This window comes from Amblyraja radiata, chromosome 28, assembly GCF_010909765.2.
Source record: "Amblyraja radiata isolate CabotCenter1 chromosome 28, sAmbRad1.1.pri, whole genome shotgun sequence".
In the NCBI taxonomy this organism is placed as follows: Eukaryota; Metazoa; Chordata; class Chondrichthyes; order Rajiformes; family Rajidae; genus Amblyraja; species Amblyraja radiata.
Window position 1 is genome coordinate 1,933,661 of NC_045983.1, and position 15,602 is coordinate 1,949,262.

General features: G+C 45.8%; 1 protein-coding gene across 1 annotated transcript in view; it reads right to left on the reverse strand.

Moving 5' to 3' along the window:
* The window catches only part of cux1 (cut like homeobox 1), a 445,449-nt gene that overhangs the window by 7,720 nt on the left and 422,127 nt on the right, over positions 1–15,602 (reverse strand). The window contains exons 16-21 of the mRNA XM_033045571.1: positions 13,917–13,980; positions 12,898–13,001; positions 10,673–10,789; positions 8,937–9,020; positions 3,638–3,694; positions 3,376–3,456 (exon numbers count right to left, since the gene is read on the reverse strand). Coding sequence (XP_032901462.1) covers positions 3,376–3,456; positions 3,638–3,694; positions 8,937–9,020; positions 10,673–10,789; positions 12,898–13,001; positions 13,917–13,980 — 507 coding nt within the window. The remainder of the gene's footprint in view (positions 1–3,375; positions 3,457–3,637; positions 3,695–8,936; positions 9,021–10,672; positions 10,790–12,897; positions 13,002–13,916; positions 13,981–15,602) is intronic.

The window sequence follows — 15,602 nt, forward strand, 5'->3', positions numbered from 1 at the left end:
CATCAAGTATTGTTCCAATCCACTAATTATCAGCAACCCGTCTATGGTACTACAAACTGATGCCAGTGCACTTGGTTGGGGAGCTACCAATTCCATCTCCAGCTGTGGAGGGAGATGGAATGCACAGGAGGCATCATTATTAAAAACACTGGGCATAAACTACCTGGAAATGTTAAGTGCATTCCATGGCCTTAAGTCATATTGTTCTGGGTTAAATCACCAGCATGTTAGACTACAAATTGACAACACCACCGTGGTAGCATATATCAACCATATGGGTGGAAATAAATCGACATCATGTGACAATCTGGCCCACACAATTTGGCAATCGTGTATCCAGAGAAATATTTGGATATCAGCTACCTACTTACCAGGTAAACTAAATTTAGTGGCAGACACCAGGTCACGCAAATTCAATGAAAACACTGAATGGATGTTGGATAAAAATGTATTTGCTGAAATTACAGCACGGTATGGAACACCAGATATCGATCTTTTCGCATCCAGGCTCAATCACCAGTTATCAAATTATGTTTCATGGAACCAGACCCTGGGGCAGCAGCAACAGATGCATTTTCGCTGCATTGGGGGAAATTGTTTATTTATGCATTCCCTCCTTTCTGCCTCATCAGTCGGGTATTAAGGAAAATACAACAAGACTCTGCGTCTGGTATTTTGATAGTACCCGATTGGCCTACTCAACCATGGTTCCCGGTGATACTAGACATGGTATTAGAACCATGCATCACCATCCATCATAGACCAAGTTTACTGGTCCATCCGGTAACACAGGAAAGTCACCCCTGTCATAATCATACAAACCTATTAATTTGTAGAATTTGAAAGCGCCACTACAACACCTGGGACTGACGGACCGAACAATGGAGTTCAAAAGGGAACTGCAGATGCTGGAATATCGAAGGTACACAAAATTGCTGGGGAAACTCAGCGGGTGCAGCAGCATCTATGGAGCGAAGGAAATAGGCGACGTTTCGGGCCGAAACCCTTCTTCAGACTGATGGGGGGTGGGAGAAAGAAGGAAAAGGGGAGGAGGGGGAGGAGCCCGAGGGCGGGCGGATGGGAGGGTGGGAGGAGACAGCTAGAGGGTTAAGGAAGGGGAGGAGACAGCAAGGGCTAGCAAAATTGGGAGAATTCAATGTTAATGCCATAGGGACGCAAGGTCCCCAGACGGAATATGAGGTGCTGTTTCTCCAATTTCCGCTGTTGCTCACTCTGGCAATGGAGGAGACCCAGGACAGAGAGGTCGGATTGGGAATGGGAGGGGGAGTTGAAGTGCTGAGCCACCGGGAGTTCAGGTAGGTTATTGCGGACTGAGCGGAGGTGTTCGGGATAAAATTGCATTGGCCCACAGACAGTCCACCAAAAAACAGTACTTGGTGCACATCAAGAAATGGGGGAAGTACTGTCACGACAATAACCTCAACCACAGATCAAACAACATTCCGTCTGTTCTGGAATTTCTGGCAAGCCTCCACTATGATGAGGGCCTCAGCTATAGTGCCATCAACTGCGCCAGAAGTGCTCTGTCAAACTACCTGTGGCAAGGAACAGAGTGGCATTCTGTAGGGACACACCCCCTGGTAACCAAACTCATGAGGGGCATTTTCAATACTAATCCCCCAAGAACCAGGTACACCCAAATTTGGGTTGTGAGCATTGTATTGACCATGTTGAGAAACTGGTCTCCACCTACAGCTCTGTCCCTACAGACACTAACGATGAAAACGGTCATGCTGATGGCTTTGGTCACGGCACAAAGGGTCCAGTCACTACAAAAACTAAGGCTGGACAACTTGACTATTTCATCTGGGAATTTAACTTTTCACATCAATGAAATAGTCAAACAAAACAGACAGGGGTCAGCAGGCCTACAAACAGAATTCAGGGCCTACCCGACAGATGATCGTCTCTGTATTGTAACACACTTACTATTATATATGGAGTATACTAAGATCATCAGAGGGAAAGAATTGTCACTTTTAATCAGCTACAAACAGCCACTCAAAATAGTGACAGTCCAGACCATCTCTAGATGGCTAAAACAGGTCCTAATAAAGGCTGGAGTAGACACTAGCATTTTTAAATCTCACTCCACCAGGGCTGCCGCTACATCGGCAGCTATGAAGTTGGATGTTCCCTATGGACCAAATCCTCAAGACAGCAGGATGGTCAACGGAGAAAACTTTCCAACGATTTTATAACAAACCAGTCATTGAACCTGGAACATTTGCAGAAACAATTTTAAGTTCTGTAATATAATTTACCCCATAAATAGGGGCTATAATTTGGTGTTAATATATTTATCGTTGGGTTTTCAATATCGTATTGATGTCTAATGATGTTAACACTATTCTCCGCATAATCAAGGCAGATGTGATGCATGGACTCGTTTCCACGGCATGAAATCCCAGAGCTTTAAAATCTTCACGTAGTCACTCACGTGACTCCGAAGTAAAATAGTAAGATTAAACGAGAACTTACCAGTTTGAAGTTTGATCGTTATTTTATGAGTAACGTTGAGGGATTACGTGCCCTCCGCTCCCACCCTTGATCATATACTCAACTGGTATCTCTTCTCTAATCTTACTATGTTTAGTCATTACAGTTATCTGTGATTTCACACCGCTGCTTTGAAGAATGACACGCATGCGTCCTGGCGGGGTTCTTCACGTAATCCCTCAACGTTACTTCTCATAAAATAACGATCAAACTTCAAACTGGTAAGTTCTCGTTTAATCTTACTATTTTATATGTTTCTATAAGATCCCCCTCATCTTTCTAAACTCCAGTGAATACAAGCCTAGGCTTTTCAATCTTTCCTCATATGACAGTCCCGCCATCCCAGGGATCAATCTCGTGAACCTGCGCTGCACTGCCTCAATCACAAGGATGTCCTTCCTCAAATTAGGAGACAAAAACTGTACACAATACTCCAGATGTGGTCTCACCAGAGCCCGATACAACTGCAGAAGAATCCCTTTACTCCTATACTGAAATCCTCTTGTTATGGTTTCAGCTACAGAGCGAGGTTGAACAGACTTGGTTTATTTTTCCTGGAACGTCGGAGGTTGAAGGGAAACGGTAAATGCATATAAAATTATGAGAGGGTACGCAGTCAGAACCCTTTCCCCTATCAACTGTCCCAAAGTCAGTAACGTCTGATCATTGTGCGATCCATGAAAGCTGCAGTTACATGCAGTGTCTTACGCTGGGTGTCTGAGGGATGGGCACGGCAATGGCAGCAGTGGGTGCAGATCACTGGACTAATTGAAACTCTTGCCCTGGTGAATTTGGAGATGGTTTTACACAGTGTGCCAATGGCCAGGCAAGCAGGCACCACTGGAAGCTACTCACCAGGAAGACCAGACAGTGCAGCAGCACGGTGTAGAAGAAGGCGATGGTCCGGGCCAATTTGTTTGACAGGATGATGCGGCCCTTGAACAAAGAAGAGACTTAGACAACGCGCAAAATGTAAGAACTCAACGATTTGTTCAGCAAATGAAGTGAGGCGGAGATTATTGTCATGAGCACGAGCAAGGTGAGTTACTGGTACAATGGAAATGTTGCTTTGCACCAGCATCACGGGTATAGAGACTAACAACGTGGACACACTCACCATGCTGAGAGTTGCCTTGTCCCAGGGGCTGAGGCTCAGGTATCTGCGCTGTCGTTCCTAGACACAATATGAGCACAGACAGTGTAAACCAACCAGTTTACGCCCAGACTGGCACATTCAGAAGAAACAAGTGTCATGTCTCCAATAAAAGACAAAATGCTGGAATATTCCAGCTTTCCGCCTGTGGCAATGAATTCCACAGATTCACCACCCTCTGACTCAAGAAATTCCTCCTCCTCTCCTTTCTAAAGATACGTCCTTTTATTCTGAGGCAAAGGCCTCTGGCCCTAGACCCGCTAGTGGAAACATCCTATCCACATTCACTATATCCAGGCCTTGCACTATTGGGTAAGTTTCAATTAGGTGTCCCCTCATCCTTTTAAACTCAAGCGAGTACGGGCGCAGTGCCTTCAAAACAGTCAGGCAGCATCTTGGGAGAACATGGATAGGTGACGTTTCGGGTCGGGACCCTTCTCATTTTCTATGTGCACATTCCACATGACAGTTGGTTGAAAGGAACTTTGAAGGTTCATGATCCTTCTTATTTTTTATTGTTTGTTATCTACTCTTTGGATAACCAACTCATCTGCTGTGACATGTGTGGTCAGAAATAGCTTGAGATTTCTCCCCTCAAATCAAGAAAGAGGAGGTGGAAGCCATACAATCAGAGGGTTAAATAGAACACAGTACAGCACGAGAACAAGCCCTTTGGTCCAAAATATCTGTGCCAGACAAGATGTCAAGTTAGATAAATCTCCTCTGCCTGCATATAAACCATACCCACCATTCTCTGCATATCTGTGTGCCTCTCAAACACCACTATAATATCTGCCTCCACCACCACCCCCTGCAGTATGTTCCAGGCACTCACTACCCACTGTGTAAATAAACCTTCCCCACATATCTCCTTTAAACGTTAGATGCAGAAACAAGAAACTGCACATGCTAGTTAATACACAAAAGGACACAAATTTTGTCCTTTGCCATTTCCACCCTGGGAAAAATGTTCTGACTGTCTACCCAATCTATGTATCATAATTAATATACTTCCATCATGTCTCCTCTCGACCTCTGGCGTTTCAGAGAAAACAATCCAAGTTTGTCCAACCTCTCCTTGTAGCTAATCGAGGCAACATCTTGGTAAATCTCTTCTGCATCCTCTCCAAAGCCTCCACATCCTTCCTGTTATGGGGTGACCAGAACTGTACGCAATACTCCAATGTGGCCTAACCAAAGTCCTATAGAGCTGCATCATGACTTCCTGCCCCAATCAATGAAGGTAAGCTTACCATACGCCTTATTTGCCATTCTATCCCATGTGTTGCCACTTTCAGACAGTTATGACATCTCTGCACGTCAATGCTGTTCAGGGTCTTGCCATTAATTGTATATTTTCCACTTACATTTGACCTCCTAAAATGCAACACCTCACAGTGCTTGGATCAAACTCTATTTGCCATTTCTCCACCTGTTTCTACCCGATCCTTATCCTGTTGTATACATTGACAGCCTTCCTCATAGTCGGCAACCCCAGCAATCTTGGTGTAAGCTGAAAACTTACTACCCAAGTCATCTATGTTTATGACAAAGTCATTGAGATATATCACAAACAACAGAGGTCCCTGCACATCTCCACTGCTAATAGATCTTCAGCCTGAATACTGTTTCTTCCACCACAACCTTCTGTCTTCTATCCGTAAGCCAGTTCTGAAACAAAGTCACAGTTAATCCTATACATTTTAATCTTCTGGATCAGCCTACAATGGGGGACTTTATTAAATGCCGTACTAAAATCCATGTAATAATAATAATAATAATAAATTTTATTTATGGGCGACTTTCAAGAGTCTCAAGGACACCTTACAAAAATTGAGCATGTAGAGGAAAAACATGTAAGGGGAATGAAATAAATAGTAGAGACATGACTAGTACACAAAGTAAAGACAGAATTCAATACAAAACACAGTATGAGGCAATTAATGCACAGATGAAAAGGGACGGGGACATGGGGCTAAGGATAGGCAGAGGTGAAGAGATGGGTCTTGAGGATGGTGAGGGACACGGAATTGCGGATCAGTTGGGGGAGGGAGTTCCAGAGCCTGGGAGCTGCCCTGGAGAAGGCTCTGTCCCCAAAACTGCGGAGGTTGGACTTGTGGATGGAGAGGAGACCGGCTGATGTGGATCTGAGGGACCGTGAGGGTTGGTAGGGGGAGAGGAGGTCAGTGAGATATGGGGGGGCCAGATGGTGGAGGGCTTTGTAGGTGAGGACCAGGATTTTGTAGGTGATCCGGTGGGAGATGGGAAGCCAGTGAAGTTTTTTGAGGACTGGAGTGATGTGATGCCAGGATTTGGTGTGGGTGATGAGTCGGGCGGCTGCGTTCTGGACCAGTTGGAGTCGGTTGATGTAGGTGGAGCTGATGCCAAGGAGAAGTGAGTTGCAATAGTCCAGTCGGGAGGAGATGAAGGCATGGATGAGTCTTTCAGCAGCAGGCGGTGTGAGAGAGGGTCTGAGTTTGGCGATAACATCTGCCGCCTACCCTGGTCGATCACCTTCGTCACCTCCTCAAAACCTTGTTCAAGTTAGTAAGACAAGAGTTCCCGTGTAAGAAGCCGTGCTTACTGGCCATAATTAACCCGTTAGAAACATAGAAAAATAGGTGGAGTAGGCCATTCAGCCCATTGTGCCAGCACCACCATTCAATATGATCATGGCTGACCATCCTAAATCAGTACCCCATTCCTGCTTTCTCCCCATATCCCTTGATTCCGTTAGCCGTAAGAGCTATATCTAACTCACTCTTGAAAACATCCAATGAATTGGCCTCCACTGCTTCTGTGGCAGAGCATTCCAGAAATTCTCTGGTTGAAGATGTTTTTCCTCATCTCAGTCCTAAATGCCCTACCCCTTATTCTTAAACTGTGACCCCTGGTTCTGGGATTCTCCAACATTCGGAACAATTTTCCTGCATCTAGCTTGTCCAATCCTTTAAGAAATTTTCAAGAATTTTATATGTTGCTACTTTCCAAAAGACAGCCGGCAAGATGTAACGGCACAAGGTATGAGCTCATGAGATTGAGCATCATAGATAACAGATGCAGCGTTTTGGCTAACTTAACAGTTGGTTCAAAAGAAGACACAGAATGCTGGAGTAACTCAACGGGTCAGGCAACATTACTGGAGAACATGAGTAGGCGATGTTTCAGGTCGGGAACCTTCTTCAAACCTGAAATGTTGCCTATCCATGTTTTTCAGAGTTGCTGCCTGACCTGCTGAGTGACTCCAACGTATTTTTTGTAAACTAGTGTCTTCAGTTACGTGCGTGTAACACTTGGTTCAAATGGACCACTTCAAACTGGTGCCTCAGGTATGCACAAACTCTGTTAATGAGTTAGAACTAGGGCATAATTTCAGATAAGTGCTCTATCCAACTCTCTCTTGAAAGCATCCAGAGAATTGGCCTCAGATTCATGAGAGGATGCAGAAGAGGAGGCAGAGAATTCCACAGATTCACAACTCTCTGGGTGAAAATGTTTTTCCTAATTTCCGTTCTAAATGGCCAACCCCTTATTCTTAAACTGTGGCCCCTGGTTCTGGACTCCCCCAACATCAGGCACTGCCTCCAGCGTGTCCAATCCCTTAATAATCTTATATGTTTCAATAATATATCCTCTCATCCTTCTAAATTCCAGAGTATACAAGCCCAGTCGCTCCATTCTTTCAATATATGACAGTCCCACCATCCTGGGAATTAACCTCGTAAACCTACGCTGCACTCCCTCAATAGCAAGAATGTCCTTCCTCAAATTTGGAGACCAAAACTGCACACAATACTACTGGTGTGGTCTCACTAGGGCCCTGTACCTGCAGAAGGAAGCGTAAGCACATTCAATTTACATTTAATGTTTGTTTTACTTATGTTTCTTGCGGTTTATGGTGCTTTAGAGACACGGGAGTGGTAGATTAGTAAATTTGCAGATGACAGAAACATTGGCAGTGTTATGGATACTGAGGAAGATTGTTAAAGTATGCAGCAGGATGTAGATCTTGAAAATATGAGTGGAGAAATGGCAGATGAAGTCGAATCTGGACAAGTGTGATGTGTTGCATTTGGGCGGTCAAATGCGAGAGGAAATAATACAGGAAATGGCAGGACCTTTTAAGTCCATCACAAAAAGATGGAGTGGAAAAGAAGGTGTACACTTGCTTGCCTTTATTGGTCAGGGAGGATGTGGAGGCCTTGGTGAAGGTGAACGAGAGGTTCACCGGGACATTGCCTGGATTGGAGCGTATTAGTTAGAAGGAAATACAACCCCCCTCACCTGTATCCACCTATCACTTTCCAGACTTTGTCCCAAAACCACATCTTTTCCAGCCTTCTCCCCCTTACTACTTTCAGTCTGAAGAAGGGTCCCAACACAAAACATCGCCTATCCATGTCCTTTAGAGATGCTGCCTGACCTCCTGCAATATTTGTCTTTTTCTTGAGCTACAAGGAAGAGTTAGACAGATTTGGATTACAGATATGTGTAGAAAGGAACTGCAGAAGCTGGTTTATACCAAAGATAGACACAAAGTGCTGGAGTAACTCAGCAGGTCAGCAACATCTCTGGAGAAACAGAATGGGTAACATTTTGGGTCGGTACACTTCTTCAGACTGTAATCTGAAGAAGGGCCCAACCCAAAACGTCACCCATTCATTTTCTCCAGAGATGCTGCCTGTCCCGCTGAGTTACTCCAGCACTTTGTGTCTATCTTGGGATTAGAGATAGTCACAAGAGTCATTTTCCCAGGATGGAAATGTCAAAGACTAGAGTATTAGATTAAGGTGAGGGTGGTAAGTATCTGGAACATGCTGCCAGTGGAGGTGGTTTTGGCAGACATGATAGTGATGTCAAAGAGGAATTTAAACATGTCAACAAGCAAGGGGCGGGATATGGACTCTGTAGAGGCTGACTAATTTAGCAACATAAACATAGAAAATAGGTGCAGGAGTAGGCCATTCAGCCCTTCGATCTAGCATCACCATTCAATACAATCATGGCTGATCATCCAAAATCAGTACCCCGTTCCTGCCTTCTCCCCATATCCCGAAGAGCTCTATCTAACTTACATTGGCATTGTAGTTGGCACTGACATTGTGGGCCAGAGTGCAGTTCCTCTGCTGTTATATGTTCTAAACTTTAAAAATACATAAAGAGTAGGAAGGTAGCCATGCTTCACTATACACGGCTGATAACTCTATACATTTTAGCTAAGATAGAATCGATGTTGAACAGGACTTTATTTAAGATGTCCAACCTTCCTGCTGAAAGAGGCAAATGGATCCAGGCGCTCCTCATACTGGGAGGAGTAGCGGAGTTCAGTGTCGTCACTGCTGCCTCCCTGTGGACACAAACATCAGCATCAGAAACATACGCATGTGGCTCGCCCCGGTTACGCTGCTCCTGTTATTGGATGGGACAGGGGCCCCCGCCACTGGGCTGTCCTGAGCCTGTGATCATCCTCCTGTTGTCATAGTTTAGAGAGATACAGCGTGGAAACAGGCCCTTTAACCCACCGAGTCCGCGCCGACCAGTCATCCCCGCACACTAGCAGCATCCTACACACTAGGGACAATTTACAATTTACCGAAGCCAATCATCCTACCAACCTGCACATCTTTGAAGTGTGGGAGGAAACCGGAGCCACCGGAGAAAACCCACGCGGTCACAGGCAGAACGTACAAACTCCGCACAGACAGCACCCGTAGTCAGGATCGAACCCGGGTCTCTGGAGCTGTAGGGCAGCAACTCTACTGCTGCACCACTGTGCCGCCCAGGATCCCAATCAATCCTTCTTCAAGGAGCTTTCAGTTCATTGAGCTCACATTATTCTGTCACTTAACTCACTGAACGCATTTCATATCTACGCAGAAAGCTTCCTTACACATCTTCCCATATTTGTCAGTGCCTAGACGTCTGCTAGATTAATTAGACATTATATATTCTGTGAATTTCTAATGAACCGAGCAGACATTCTATGAACAGACCACGTTTATCCATGGACTCGCACAACCTCTGATAATAGTTCCATGTTATGATACAGAAGGAAGCCATTTCATTCCATGCTGGGCCATATAGCAATGTTATTCCTCACTAATTTTTCCAGCAATTCCCCATTTCCATCCAGATCCTTAGACTCTCTCGTTCACCCACACACTACGAGCAATTTTAACAATGGCCAGCAGGGCTTTGGGATGTAGGAAGAAACCGGAGCATCGGAGGATATCCATGTGTCACAGGGAGAATGTGCACACTCCACACAGACAGTACCCGAGGGCAGGATTAACCCCAGGTTACTAGATCTGACAGGCAGCAGTTCTACCTGCTGCACCACTGTGCATTCCTGAAAGTATATTGTAATCAGACCATGATCTAACGGCTACCAATTCCACCGTGATTAGTTATGAAATGAAGCAATGCATGAGATGTCATCATAGAAACATACAGCACGGAAACAGGCCCTTCGGCCCAACGTATCCCTGTTGACCAAGGCGCTCCATCTAAAGGGCTAGCACGCGTCATAGTCGCAGCAGACTGGGCAGGCTGGGACTATCCTTGGAGTGTAGGAGGATGGAAGGTGATCATATTGAGGTGTATAAGATCATGAGATGAATAGATAGGGTAGACACACAGAGTCTTTTACCTGGAGTATGAAAATCAAGAACCAGAGGACATAAGTTAAAGGTGAAGGGGGTGGGTGGGGGGAGAGAGATTTCATAGGAACCTGAGGGACAACTTTTTTTACAGAGGGTGTGGCTATATGGAACGAGCTGCCAGAGGAGATAGTTGTGACAGGTACTATCATAATGTTTAAAAGTCATTTGGACAGGTACATGGATAGGATAGGTTTTGAGGGATATGGGGCACACAGGGGTAGGGGGACTAGTGTAGATGGGGCATGTTGGTCGACGGGGGCAAGTTGGGTTGAAGGGCCTGTTTCAATGCTATATGATTCTATGATTCTATAACGGTTGTTTGGAAGGGCGCACTCACTCTGCCAGGGTAGCTCTGCAGGAACTTGATCTTCTCGTACAGTTTGATGTTGTCGGCCCGCAGGTTGTCCAACTCACTCTGCAGTGCGTGCAATGTTTGCTGCATCATTCGGTTGTCCTGGGACACAAAATGGCCGACTAGGTCAGCTGACAGGCAGGGGACCATCAAATGGCCAAACGTACAGTTACACACACACACTATTCATCAATGAAAAGCAAGTGTTGGCCACACTAATTAACTACATTCTAAACTTACAAGACCAGTGTAAGACAAAACTGTTAAACCTAGGTTTTATGGTTCACAAAGAAAGTGTTAGAGAAACATGAAATCTAGGCGCAAAGTTCCTGTCTTATATCTGGCCAACTCAAGCTTGTAATACAAAAATAAAGTGGCAGATAGTTCTGAACCAGCAACTCTACTGCTGTGCCACCCTGAAGACCCATGAATGTGTGGCCAATACATCAGTTCAATCTTTACAGTCACCGATGATACCATTGCAGTTGTTCAGATCTACATCAACAATGAGACGATGTACAGGAAAGAGATTGAGAACCTTATACAGTGTTGTCTGCACAACAATGTAGCCCTCAACGTCAGCAAGCTGGTTGTGACCCAGGCAAGCACAACTCTTTTCTAATCAATGAAGCTGTGGTAGAAATGTTGGACTGCTTCATGTTCCTGTCATCCACATCACCGGCGACCTAACCTGGTCCCTTCACACTGATGCGGTGATCAAGAACGCCCATCAGCGTATTTACTTTCTTACGCATCTATGAAGATTTGGTACATTCACGAGGATTCTCTGAAACATCTACAGAAGCTCTAGAGAGAGTATTCAGCTGGATGCACCTTAGCCAGGTGTTGTCACAGCTCTGCTCTTGACCGCCTGAACCCACACAGAGTGGTGAACACAGTGCAGGCAATCACAGGCTCATTACTTCCTTTCATCCAGTCCATCTCCACAGTGGGTTACATCAAGAAGGCAAGATACCTGTCACTCTGGCCATTCCTATTCTCAACTATACCTATAGGAAGGAACTGCTGAAGCTGGTTTAAACCGAAGGTAGACACAAAATGCTTGAGTAATTCAGCAGGCCAGGCAGCATCTCTGGGGAGAAGGGATGGGTGACATTTCAGGTCGAGGCCCGAAGTCCACATAAGTCTGAAGAAGGGGTTCGGCCCGAAACATCACCCCAGAGATGCTGCCTGTCCCGCGGAGTTGCTCCAACATTTTGTGTCTATCCCAATTATATCTTCTGGGAGAAGTACAGGAGCTTGAAAACTCGAACATCCAGACATATGAACAGCTTCTTCCCCACAGCTATCAGACTCCTGAACCAGTCACAGACACAAAGTGCTGGAGTAACTCAGTGGGTCAGGCAGCATCTCTGGAGAAAAAGGGTGGGCGATGTTCTGGGTCGGAACCCTTCTTCAGACTGACAGTAGAGGGGAGCGAACTGGAGGTAAGAAAAGGCCAGAAAAATACGGGACTGGCAACAGATGAGCAAGAATGGGTGGAGCCCACAATGGCCCATTGTTGGCTGGGAAAGAGGCGACAACGAAGAGATACAGGGATGCGAGCAGTGGAACTAGTAGGTTGACTAGGGTGGGGGAGGGAACGTAAGAGTTACTTGAAATTAGAGAAATCAAAGTTCATACCGCTGGGCTGTAAGCTGCCCAAGTGAAATATGAGGTACTGTACCTCCAATTTGCGCTGGGCCTCACTCTGACAATGGAGGAGGCCCAGGACAGAACAGTATGGGAATGTGATGGGCAGTTAAAGTGTTTAGCAACCGGGAAACCGCCTCGGCGAATGCAGACTGGGCGTAGGTGTTCAGCAAAATGATCGCCCAGTCTGCACGGTGTCGCCGATTTAAAGGAGTCCATACCGAGAATATCGGTTACGGTAGATAAGTTCGGAGGAGGTGCAAGTGAACCAGCATCTGTAGTGCCTTTCTACACATCCTGAACCAATCATCTCTTTGTATTCTCTTCTCGAAGTGCTGCCACATATTCTTGCTTCTAACTCGACCTCATTCAATTATTCCATTTTTATACTTGAATATTTTTTCACTATTTCAGATTGCATATTATCTTGTACCATTGTGGTGCCGTGTGCTTTTGTTGTATGTATCATTACCACACGTATACTGTTTAATCTGTGAGCTGCACATGAACAAGGTTTCATTGCTCCCTGGCTTGTCTAAGCTTTGTCATATACGTACCGATTCCAGCTCCTGGTTCCGGGCTCGGAACCTTTCTCTCTGACTTGAAATGATGGAGAGCAGAGAGTCCATCTGTCCCTGTGGAACCTCAGAGCTTGGAGAAGCTGCAACAGAAAGGTGGATTTCATGACCACAGCCTGGACATATCACGGATATCTGCTGGAACATATCTCACCCAGTTTAGTTTAGAGATACAGCATGGAAACAGGCCCTTCGGCCCACCAAGTCCGTGCCGACCAATAATCACCCGCACATTAGTTCTATTGTGCACACTAGGAGGCAATTTACAGAAGTCTGTAAAGTCTGCACGAACATATTCTCCAGGGAACAAGAATTACTGGAGTAACTAAGCGGGTCAGGCAGCATCTTTGGAGAAAAGGAATAGGCGACATTTTGGGCCTGAACACTTCTTCAAATATTCAGTATGAACCAGCATCGGCAGTTCCTTCCTGCACATGTACTCCAGGATGCTCCCTGACCCACATGTACTCCAGGATGCTCCCTGACCCACATGTACTCCAGGATGCTCCCTGACCCACATGTACTCCAGGATGCTCCCTGACCCACATGTACTCCAGGATGCTCCCTGACCCACATGTACTCCAGGATGCTCCCTGACCCACATGTACTCCAGGATGCTCCCTGACCCACATGTACTCCAGGATGCTCCCTGACCCACATGTACTCCAGGATGCTCCCTGACCCACATGTACTCCAGGATGCTCCCTGACCCACATGTACTCCAGGATGCTCCCTGACCCACATGTACTCCAGGATGCTCCCTGACCCACATGTACTCCAGGATGCTCCCTGACCCACATGTACTCCAGGATGCTCCCTGACCCACATGTACTCCAGCACATTGTGTCCTTCCCGCATGGTAGGCTGCTCTGGAGGATTACATCACATGGGATCCAGGGTGAGCAAGCCAGTGTGTTTGGTCCTAGGTGTCAGAGGATGGTGGTACAGTACAGCAAACACTGATCTTGACACGACAAGTTTACGGACTGCGTTCTTACCGAAGAGAGCTGTAGCTTCCTTGATGGGTTCAGGGATCTTCTCCATGTTGCTGACATCTGCTCCCTGGTGCCAATGATAAATTAGGATTAATGGAAGACACTGGTAAAGTCCTGTTATTTACTTTGTTATACAAAGAAAAAATAATTTATGGTGAAAAAACACCTTCAGTGAGTCATAGTCATAGAGTGATACAGCGTGGAAACAGGCCCTTCGACCCAACTTGCCCATACCGACCAATATGTCCCATCAACACTAGACCTACCTGCCTGCATTTGACCCATAACACTCTAAACCTGTCATCCATGTGCCCGTCTAATTGTTTCTTAAACGTTGCGATATTCCTGCCTCAACTACCTGCTCTGGCAGCTTGTTCCATACATCCACCACTCTTTGGATGAAAAGGTTTCCTATTTCATCTTTTCACCTTAAATCGATGGTTCTCATTTCCCCTACTTGGGGCAAGAGACTCTGTGCATCTACCCAATCTATTCCTTTCATGATTTTATACTCCTCTATAAGATCACCCCTCATCCTCCTGTGCTCCAAGGAATAGAGTCCCAGCCTACTCAACCTCTCCCTACAGCTCAGATCCTCGAGTCCTGGCAACATCCTCGTAAATCTTCTCTGTACCCTTTCCAACTTGACATCATCTTTCATGTAACATGGTGCCCAAAACTGAACACAATATTCTAAATGCAGTCTATTTCAACGTCCTATACAACTGCAACACGACCTCCCAACCTCTAGAGTCAATTACTGTGACTGATGTAGGCCAATGTGCTGAAAGCCTTTTTGACCACCCTATCTACCTGTGACTCCACCATCAAGGAACTTTGTACCTCCACTCCTAGATCCCTCTACTTTATAACACTCCCCGGAGCACTACCATTCACTGTGTAGGTCCTGCCCATGTCAGTCTTCTCAAAATACAATACTTCACATTTCTCTGTATCAGAGAGACTTTAGACATTCAGCGCAGAAACAGGCCCTTCTGGTCACCGAGTCCGACTAGTGATCTCCCCATATACTAGCACTATTCTAAACACCAGGAACTATTTTTTTTATTACAGAAGCCAATTAATCGACAAAGCTCCACGTCTTTGGAATGTGGGAGGAAACCGGAGCACCCAGAGAAAACCCACGCAGTCTCAGGGAGAACGTACAAACTCCACACAGACAGCACCCATAGTCAGGATGGAACCCGGGTCTCCAGTGCTGTAAGGCAGCAACTCTACCACAGCGCCATTGTGCCGCCCGCCCTTCATAGATCATAGTTGCTCAAAGCCACAGAAAGGAGGGATGAAAATTGATTTTCCAGGAATATGAGAAATCAGTAAAACAAGAAGCATCAGTTTTGACATTGAAAAATTGAAAGTGGGAAATAAGAGATCTCTTCAGAGGAGTGATGCACAGAACAGGGGTAGATTACTGTGAAGGTCTAATGAGACTGGTACGTCATCACAAGTGTAGCAGAACTAATGCCTCTCACTGTTGCCAGCTGCTGGGAATCACAATTAGCCTAACTGCACCTCACATTTGCGCTTGGGCAGCTTACAACCCAGTGGTATGAACATTGGTTTCTCTAAATTTAAGTAATCCCCGCATCCCCTCTCTCCATCCCGTCCCCACCCAAGTCATTGTACCAGCTTCAAAGTCGTCTTGTTGAGTCTCATTGTCTGTTACCC